Source organism: Lagopus leucura, unplaced genomic scaffold (assembly GCF_019238085.1).
Source record: "Lagopus leucura isolate 7727_CA_CO unplaced genomic scaffold, USGS_WTPT01 Super-Scaffold_100057, whole genome shotgun sequence".
In the NCBI taxonomy this organism is placed as follows: domain Eukaryota; kingdom Metazoa; phylum Chordata; class Aves; order Galliformes; family Phasianidae; genus Lagopus; species Lagopus leucura.
Window position 1 is genome coordinate 572,322 of NW_024962303.1, and position 10,375 is coordinate 582,696.

General features: G+C 53.1%; 1 protein-coding gene across 1 annotated transcript; it reads left to right on the top strand.

The window, feature by feature from the left end:
• The first annotated feature begins 1,879 nt into the window (after positions 1 to 1,879).
• On the top strand, positions 1,880 to 5,230 carry CYSLTR1 (cysteinyl leukotriene receptor 1). The gene is made up of 2 exons (XM_042886445.1): positions 1,880 to 1,916; positions 3,658 to 5,230. Exon 2 carries the CDS (start codon positions 3,700 to 3,702, stop codon positions 4,732 to 4,734), a length of 1,035 nt encoding a protein of 344 aa, XP_042742379.1. The 5' UTR covers positions 1,880 to 1,916; positions 3,658 to 3,699; the 3' UTR covers positions 4,735 to 5,230.
• Positions 5,231 to 10,375: the final 5,145 nt, after the last annotated feature.

The window sequence follows — 10,375 nt, forward strand, 5'->3', positions numbered from 1 at the left end:
CTTAAATAGGCAGAGGGAAAGCTGCTTCCGAAGCCGAAGAGCTTTTTCACACAGGCTGCAAACCCTTTAGGCTTTTAGGAAAATTGCCTGAAATTCTATCTGTAAAGAGAGAAGCAGAGCAGTGCACCGGATTGATGCGATGCTTATGTCAAGTAAGTGAGAGCTGAGCATCTTTGTCACAGTGCTGGGAAGGAGAGCTTGGGGGCAGGGGCAGTCAGGGCTGAGTGGGGCCACTGGGCTCCTTGCGAAGCTGGTTGTCCTCCAAAAGCAGACCAGAAAGTCTGCAGACTTTGGAGGAGAGCAGAGGAACTGCTTAATGTCATGTTGGCGATGAGCTGCTGGGTGAGAGCCGCCCTGGCTCACCCCAAAGCCCACAGCCAGCCTCCTGGCCTCCGTCCCTCTCCCAAAGCACCCCACAGCTCTTTCCTTCCTCACCCCCACTGTGCAAGATTTCACATCTTTTTTTCCCCCATCTCTCCTCTCATGTGTGCTTTTTGACACCGAGGTTTCTCACCTCTTGTCATCTTTAGAAACAAAAACCCGTTGCCTACCACTCCCTCATCCTCCTCCGCTTTCTGTTCCACCAAACTTGCAGTTTATCTCCTTTTCTCCTCATCCTCCTAACACCTGCCCTGTAGACCTGCCCACGACAGCTTTGAAGCCCCACTGCTCGGAGGAGAGGAGGTAAGTCCTGCCCCCCCAACCTTGCTCTGACCTTGGACTGGAAATCTCATTATTGGAAGTGTGGGGTAAAAGAGAAGAAATGGAGAAAGAATGGGGAAAGAATAAAAATAGAAAGGAGAAGGAATAACAAAACCGTAGTTAAAAAAGCAGAAGGAATAGTAAAAAGAAATGGCAGAACGGGGGGGGGGGGGAAGCAGAAGAAATGGCAGAATGGAGTAACACCAAAACACACAGCAAAAAGGAGCTGCAGCACCAGCTCTGTGCTGTGGGAGGTAGCAGGCAGTGGATTGGGACCTCTGTGGTGGGAGGCTTCAGCACCCAGAGGGATGCAGCCCTGGGCAGACCAGCCTGGGGTTGTGCAGCCAAAGACCTGCTGCAAACTGTGCAGGGAGAAAGAGGTGTAAGCAGGAAGATGGAAGGAAGGGCTGGCACGGCTCAGCTGCAGGGCTGGGCTCTGCCCGGTGTGTGCAGGGCAGTGGGGCTGTGTGTCCAGGTTATTGCTGATCATTTTTTGTGCTTCATTCCCAGACAGTAGCAGCATCCAGCATGGTGGCGGTTTTTTGACGCTGAACCATTTATTTAAGAGGTGTGCACCCTGCTGGGACAGGTCTGGGACCTTCCTTGCTGTTAATGAGCCAAGGAAAGGGTTGGGAAGCCCTGGAGCCAGGCATCACTGCCTGACAGCCTGCAACCCAACGAGTCCCGATCCCAGGCGTTGCTTCCCACCCCCCATCACACTGGGGTCAGCTGCCACCCGTGCCAGGCACAGAGGTCCCACGGGAGCGGGAGGATGTGGAGAGTAGCACGTCCTGCAAGCAGGGAGCAGCACATGGAACCCCATGGGCTCAGCTGCTTTTTCCTGCCCGCGGCTATAGAAGTGAACCCCAAATTCTGGAGAAAAACGTCTGCTGAATACTTCATTCCCCATGAGGAGCTCAAGCTTAATATTAGACCTTGACATTAATACCAGAGGTCCTTTGGGATGGGAGGGAAGAAAAATCACCTTTCCGGTGGTGATGTCGATCCCAGACGGCGTTCTGGGCATCTCCCCCTGCCCCGGGGCGGGGAGTTCTGCCCACCATAGCGGAGCTCAGCACTACGGGGTGGCGGAGCTGCGGAACGAGGGCTGCTCCCGGCTGTCCCTCCCCGTGCGGGGGGCGGGGGGTCCGCCCGCTATAAGGGCGGCGGAGCGGGGCCGGGTGGCTCGAAGCGGCTCGGATCGGCACGGCTCGGTAAGCACGGGGGGGTCCCAGCGGCTGTTTTTTCGTTGCGCTGCGCTTACAGAAGGGTTTGTTTGGGTTGGGTCGCTCTGTCTTTTTGAGGCGGTTCCTCCGTTTCTTGCCGAGGATCGACGCTGCTTCGCGTCTCAGCTTGGAGCAGACGGTGCGATCTTCTTTGCCGGCCGCGTAATTCCTCGCAGTAACGAAGCGGTCGCTGTGTGCCGCCGCGGCCGCCGGACTCTCCGTTTGGGGCGCTGCGCTCCGTCCGCCCCGCAGCTCCGCGCTTCTGCTCGTTCCTAAGCGGCGTGTAAATAAACGGCTCTGCGAGCTGCTGCTGGGTAAACATCGAGCGGCTGAAGGGATTCTCGTCTTCATGCCGTGATGCAAACCTGAATTAAAAGCTCAGCTGGGAAGCGAGGTTCTGCTTTTCCATTTCCAGGCGCAGAGCAGTCCCCTGCTTTCGCGGTCGCGTCGGTGCTGTAACCATCAGCTGTCCTGCTTACAAAGGCACTTCAGACTGCACTTAGAAATAAGGGCAGCAGCGGGTCCCAGAAGTCTTACAGGCAAACGCCTTGTGTGGTTGCTCGCTGTCTGCGGGTGACTTGCAGAACAGCATCAGAAAGACTGAAATTCAGTCCCCAGCAGGGGTAAAAGTTTGTAATCTATCTCCGTGCCGCTGAAGAAGTGCACACAAATGTGGCACGGAGATTACATAAGACGGTTTATCTCCCAGGCAGACGATGGCTGAGATACCCAGGTTTTCTCATAGCCGGCCCAGCCCCGGCCACAGAAAGGCGGCTGCTGTGAGCAGGAACTTCTGTGGGTTCCCCAAAGGCAGAAGGAAGTCTGACCCCAAATGTGCTGCTGGGATCCCCTGGGGTTCCTTTGCATTTCCCAGTGGGGCTCCTTCCTTTCCTGAGCGCTGCGTGACACTGCAGAACAGCTCAGCTTCCCCACACACAGCCTGGTTTGCCCCGATTTCTGCTCAGACTCTGTAACTACCTTCACTGCCTGCGATGTGCAGAGAGATCATTCCAGCCTCTTAATCTCAAGCATCTCGTATTGCTCTTCATGTCTGAGAACGAACTGATACGTGACACCTCAGCAAGTACACAGATGCTATCTGTGTGAGTTTTCATGAGCTGATGGAGGTAGCAATCTCAAAGTGTTCTTGCAGCACACGGCCCAACCTTCCACCTCCTGTGCACAGCACTTGTTTATGTCTCTAAGTGAAGAAGTGCTTGTTGGAGCACTTCTTATCCCTCACTGGAAGCTGTGCTGCAGCCTTCCTCCTGCAGTGACCAGGAGGAATGCAGAGCTGAACGGCTCTTAGGGACTCGATTAGGTCTCAGCACTTTAAATCCCATCGTGCTGTGGCTGCTTTCGTTGCCCCTTTGAAGGACAAGCTACTTCAGTTTGCAGGGAGTTGGAGCTCTCTGGTTTAGCAGTGGAAGAGGGATGCAGTACTGGGGATGTATGAAGATGTATGAAGATGTGACCCTGCTGCACCAGGTGCCAGGGTAGGAGTGGTGGCTGAGCTAGATGGTTCTAATGACATGTCGCTAATGCATCACTCTTTGCAGGACCACATCCCTTCCTGGCCGTTCTCTCTTCTAAGAGAGAGTCAATGGGTTTTTCTCCTATTTAATAATTGTATTTTATGTTCTTGTGCTGCTTTCCCCAACTGTAACACAACAGCTGAAAGACGACAGCCCTACTGTAACAGCCGTATAACCGAGTTTTCCACCCTTAGACCCGGGATCCCTCTCCAGCCACCTGGTGCCTCCAACAAGAGATGACCACGCTCCTCAACAGCTCACTGTGCCAACACGCCATCGATGACTTCCGAAACCACGTCTACTCCACGCTGTACTCCATGATCAGCATCATGGGCTTTGCTGGCAACGGCGTTGTGCTCTTTGTGCTCATCAGGACGTTCCGGCAGCGGACGGCCTTCCAGGTGTACATGCTCAACCTGGCCATGTCTGACTTCCTCTGCGTGTGCACCCTCCCCCTGCGCGTGGTCTACTACGTCCACCAAGGGCATTGGATCTTCAGTGACATCCTGTGCAGGCTCAGCTCCTACGCTTTGTACGTCAACCTCTACTGCAGCATTTTCTTCATGACTGCCATGAGCTTCTTCCGCTGCATAGCCATCGTTTTTCCGGTTCAGAACATCAATTTGGTCACGGAGAGGAAGGCTAAATTTGTGTGCGTTGGGATCTGGGTTTTTGTTACCCTGACGAGTGCTCCTTTTCTGATGAATGGGACTTACCAACACGGCAACAAGACCAAGTGCTTCGAACCCCCAGAAGACACCCAGAAGACCAACATGATCGTGATCCTGGATTTTATCGCTCTCGTTTTGGGTTTCATTATCCCCTTTATCATCATAACCATCTGCTACACCATGATCATAAGGACCCTCCTGAAGAACTCTCTGAAGAAGAACCAGGCCAACCGCAAGAAGGCCATCTGGATGATCGTCATCGTGACGGCCACCTTCCTGGTGAGCTTCACCCCTTACCACGTGCTGCGCACCGTTCACCTGCACGTGCTGCGGCTGCGGCGCTCCAGCTGCGAGGACACGGCCTACCTGCAGAAGTCGGTGGTGGTGACGCTGCCTTTGGCCGCCGCCAACTGCTGCTTCGACCCATTGCTCTACTTCTTCTCGGGGGGCAACTTTCGGAAGAGGTTGACCACCTTCAGGAAGGCTTCGTCCTCCAGCGTCACGCAAGCCTTCAGGAAAAAGTTCTCCCTGAAAGAGAGAGACGATGAACCTTTTGGGGAAAGCAATAAGGAGAATGGGAACGTCCCTGCAGTCGCATAGTAACATGGTGCGACCTTCCTGTGGGATCTCAGATGAGAATGGAGATCTCTAATCTCTTCTAATAGATGGGAGCCTTCACTGAATTCCAAAAGAGACACAAAGTTTTATTTACGCGGCAGAGGTCAAGACGATTCCTGCCCCGCTCCCAGATGCTTTTGCTTTGGACTTCAGTTTCAAAATGCAGTGTGCATGTGGGGCTCGCAGGATCAGTGCCTGTATCTGGAAATCCCGGGTCAGGCCTCATCCCCCTCATCCACCCTGCAAGAAACAGCCCTGAGTGCTGGGGCAGCGTGTCTGCAGCGGCCGAGCAGCAGCAGCTTCAGGGGAACTGTCCATGATTGCAGCCTGGATGCATCTCCAGAGGCACAGTGGTGCCTTGCTGCTGCTGAGAGGGGTAAGGATTGGATGCGGTTCCTTCTTTATCCAAGGAGGTTGTGGATGCCCCATCCCTGCAGGCATTCAAGGCCAGGCTGGATGTGGCTCTGGGCAGCCTGGTCTGCTGGTTGGTGACCTGCACACAGCAGGGGGTTGGAACAGGATGAGCACTGTGCTCCTTTGCAACCCAGGCCACTCTGTGATCCTCTGATTCTATGAATTCCTAAAGAAATGTTCTTTGTGGAAGCACCTTTGAAGTTATGGTAGCCCAGCACGCATTTGAAATGTATTACTGGTCTTGTAATGATGGCTGTGGAATTTGGGTTATCATTCCAGTTCTTCATGAGTTTTGCCTACAAGTAGAGCTCTGGGTGCCCAGAGCCCAGGGCATGATCAGGTCTTTCTGAAGCACTGATTAAGTTTGAAGCATAAATACAGTGCTAGACATAGTTTTAAAAAATAGCCAACTGTGATGCACGCCTGGTCCTGTTCAGAAGTGCTCTTGTTAACACCTTGCAGAAAAGCTGCAACCCAAGGCTCTGCAGGGACCTGGATTGACCTGGCCATTGAGAGCCAGAGAGCTGACAGGGAGATGTGACTGATGTCATTCTGAGCTCAGGATGATGGAAACACAGACTGGAAAGAGAAACCTCCAGATCCTGGGCCTAAGGAGCCATTCCTGTGGTTCCCCAGTTAAACCCACTGTAAATTAATCAGTGCTGCGTTGTTTTGGTGGAGTGATGTCCAAAATTAGAACACAGCATCAGACAGAAATGGCCTTAATCCTACAGGAATTCTGTAGTTGAGAAAGAGCAGTTGCTAATGAACTGCGATGGGGCAGTATTTAAGAGGTTATTTGGTGTCATCTTAAGGAAAGGAATGATGTTATACCTAGGCAGAAATCGCTGTGAAAATGTGATTTGGAAGCAAGCTTTGGAATATGTAGAAAATAACATCTACTTTCCCAAATTTTAAAATACTGTGCACTGTATGGTAGAAGTAGATATATATGTATATGTTGCAAAGCATTTTTGTTCTAGAATTATTTTTTTCCCATCGTTTCACTTTTTTATGAGGCAATGTGTACAGCAAGAGAAAGAGCAGTGGGTTTTGTTTTGCGTAAGGGGAAAGGCTGTTTAAAAAAAAAAGAAGGCAAAATTAAATGGAAATGTTGCAAGCTCAACTTGTGCTCGCCGTGCCTTATTTCAAAGCCTCTGCAAATGCGTTCTTGGGGTTTTTCGGGTTCTTTTCGGCTTCGTTCCCCCAGTAAGCGCTGTAGGATGAGGCAGGACGCAGCGCGGAGCTGCGCTCGTTCCGTTCGCGGTGCGATGCCGTCCCCTAGCGAGCGCTTGAGCCGCCGCTCGTTCGGGCCATGCCTGGCAGCCGAGCCCCGCTCACACCGCTGGGGGCAGCCCCGGCTCGGTGCTGACGGTGCCGTCCCGGCCGCGAGATTCCTTCTCGCTGCTCGCTGCTCGCTGCCCTCGCACGGAGGCGGCCGTGCCGCACGCAGCGCGCTCACCGCGGGCAGGGAGGTGGCGGCTGAGCACCGCAGCCTCAAGGCGCTCACGCGAGGCGCTGCTTTGGCACGCTGCGATATTCCCTGAGCGCAGGCTGCTCAGCGGGACCGCGCGGCGTTGTGCCGCTGCTGTTTGTAAGGGCAGAAACAGAAGGGCGGCATCGCACGGCGCCGTGCCGGCACTTCAGGCTGCGCGCTGAGCGCCCGGCGGCTCGCCCCGTGCTTCCAGCTGCCGGTGGCGCAGCCTGTGCTGCTCCGAGCTGCAGGGTGTGAGCTGGCGGCGTCCTCAGGCTCCAACCATCGCAGCTGGGAATGGGCTTTGTCCTGTGTTCGGTTTTGTTTCGTTTTCCTTAGGTGACATAAGACTGTCGCTCTAAACAACTCCTGTAGGAACTTAGAGGTGGAGGAAGCTCAAAGGGAAGGCACTGGGTTTGGATTCCCATGAATTGGTCGCATCAGCACCGCTGTGCAGAGACCTGGAGCCTGGCTGGTGTGAGAAAGTAGCACGTTTCTCTGGCTGAGATGCACAATGGGAAAGTAAACATAGAGACCTTCTGTAAAAAGGCCAAAGCAGAGATTTAGGCTGAGTGAGCAATGGTAAAACCTGCTGCCAACATCTGCATTGGTGGGGATGTCTGCTGTAGAGCTCTCAAGTCAGCCAGCTCAGAGTGCTCAGAGCCATGCGTGTGCATTTAGGCAGCGTGGTGAAGGTGCTTCACTCACTGGAGTGTGATCAGATTCACAGTATGATCACTGTGAGACAAATCATTGGGTGCTCAGGTGTTCCTCCCACTCTTCGGGTTTCTACAAACCCAGATCTCAGCACGCAGAGCAATGCTGCACTGTGCAGAGCACACAGTGCTCTCCAGGTGAGACAGAGCTGAGCCCGCAGCAGAGAAAAAGAGGGGAATAAAGAAAAAATATATTAAAAACAAAACAAAAAGGCAGCTCTCAGCTGAAGCTGAGCAAGAGCAAGAGCAGCAAGCACAGCCTGCAGGTGTGAGCACACACCAGGGCTGAGCTGGAAGGAAGGAGGCACTGACATCTCATTCCCCTTTCAGTTTCAGCACACAGACAAGAATGCAAAGCTGACGTTGTTGTTGCTTCTGAAAAAGCAGGGGGTGCAGCCCTGCTCCTGGTGGGGTGAACAGGCACATCCCTCTTGCAGTGTGAGAAGAGCCTGCGATGGGCACCAGGCCCTCCAAAATCACTGCTTCCCCCTGGGGGTGGAAATGCTTCCCCTACCACCCACAGCTTCTTAAAATGGAACAAAGCCATCAGATACAAGAGAAAGATCTGCACTGTGCACCGATGGAGGTGGAGAGCTTCTGTGGCCAACACAGCAGACAGCAGGCAAACTCCTTACTGGGGGATGAGAAATGTGGCTCTAGCAGATGCACAGGACGTGGTGCCTCCCAGAGCAAAGCCTCTCCCCTTTTCCTGGAGGAACATTTGGGGATGAACTGCTGCTGGAGATCATACGGACGCCGCTCTGTTTTCGGAGCGACCTGAAATGAGTTTCACTTGTGTTCCTTTTCAGAGAGGATCCAAACAGCCACCTGCTGCCAGCAGCTGACCACAAGCGAGATTTCTGTTTGCAAAAATAAAGCCGTCTTTCTGTTTCCAAGAAAACAGCACAAATCTCAGTTCCTGGTAAATCCTGGCCTTGCAGCATGTTGCAGTGTGCTCCCGTTGGAGCAGCTCTGAGCTGCACGGAGCTGCAGGGCAGGCACATCCCAGCCCTTCGGTTCCCTCAGAACACGTTGGTCAGGGCAGGGTTTGCGCAGAGGGTTTGTGAGGGGGGGAATTGTTGTGTCTCAGTTTTTCTTTGTGTCAAAGTGCTGGGAGCGGTGAGCAGTAGGCATGGAGTGACATCAGCATGCACCCAACCCGTGTGGTGACCGCAGGGCTGCTGCTGACCCCTGGACATGTGCCAGGGAGCTCCAGTATGCATCAGCCACAGAAGATGAATTCGTTTTGCTGATCCTCAGTGGCACTTCTATCTTTCTTGCAAGACTTCAGAGGTCTTCCATTCCTCCGGCTGTGTCTGGTAACATTTCCTTTTCTGATGCTGCAATACCCCAGTGAGCTGTCAGTCATGTGCTTTAACACCAAATCCTTCTTGCCTGAAATAGGGTCACATTCCAGTGCCAAAGGCTGGGAAATCCAGAAGGCTACCATCCTCACTCTGACTTTACACAGCACTTGATGGATGCGAGAAGTGAGCAAGCCCTGAGCTCAACAAGCAAAAAGCTCCAAGCCCTTGCAAACAGGGACAGTCCCTGTGCTGCACGGTGCAGGCTGTGGCTCCAGTTGGTGCCAGGAGCCCCTGGTGAACCCTCATGTGGCATTTTCCCCAGCTCCGCTGCAGCTCAACAGCAGCAGAGGGACTTCTCCCATGCAGCAGGAGGGAGAACACTGTGGATTTTATCCCCTGCTCATGGCAGCAGAGGGGATGAGCTGATCACTGGGGAAAAAATGATAGGAAAAATGCAGGACAGTGTGTCAGATATTAACACACCATTCGTGTAAGCAATTTTGCCAGGAGTGCACTTTGAATAAAGTGATCACAGCACTTACTTACACATTTTTTCAGAGCTACAGGCAGCAAACTGTGGGCTGAGCAGTGCAAATCCATCCCCTGATTTACAGGTCAGCGAGTTTGGGAACCGAGCCCCACTTCTCCAAGATGATGAATTCTGGCTCTGCAAGTGGCCACATGCACAAACAAATATTGCGAGCATTTGCAAATCTTACTGCGGGGGGAAACGTGCCCATTTCTTTCCTGTCAATGCTGCTTCTTATGCTTCAGAGGAAGCGAGGCTGCTAGCAGAGCAAAACGAGGAGGACCCTATGTTAGTTTAAGAAATATATTCCAGATGGATGTGCACCAGGTTTGTTGGGGGGAGGAGGGAAGGAGGTAGCAAAAATGCCCTCTTTTGGTCATTAATGTAAACTCTGCTTCCAGGAACACTGTTGTGCGTCCCCAATGGCGATGCTGAAGACTAAACAGAGCTTGTTTTTGGTTCAGCCCATTGAAATCTCTTTCATTCGGGATGAGTATGTCTCCATGATGCTCTGCATGGGTTTTGGCCTATGCACCTTTAACCTCAACGCAGGCATCCAGGTAGAGCCCTGTGGGATCAAGGGCAGGAGGCTCCGTGTCATACTGTTGAATGTTTTGGGACAGGCTTGCAGTGCAAAGCAGTGCACACACGTGTTTTGTCTAGCAGTGCTGTGCATGCTGCACGCTGCTCATTCTGCAGCTGCTTACTTCATTCAGCAGCAGTTCTTGCAAATTGTGAGCCTGGAATCTGACCCCGCAAATCTGTACGGCATCCCCTGGGCAGGGCTGCCATGCACTGCCCATTGCCATCCCATGCTCTTGTGATCGGGTGCAGTGTGGAGAGGGCAGGAGGCACAGCATGCAGAAGTGCTTGGTTCCAGCAGGTGTGCCAGGTGTGCCAGCAGCATCTTGGAGATGCCAAAATGCAGCTCCTCAGTTGGGGTTTCTCTCTGGGGCCCAAGGGGGCATCACACCACGCCTGCAAGGAATCTGTGCTCCTTTCACACCATCCAGCCCCACGGCTATGCAAGACCCACATGTATCCCATGAGCCAACCTGGCTTTTATTTCCTTTATGAGTAATGATCTGCAGTGAGACAGTCCCTGCTTTCTGACCTTTTCCATGTTACTCACAACAGGAAGCTGTCGGAATGGTGAGCGCACGCTGCTTACGTGAGTGAGGGC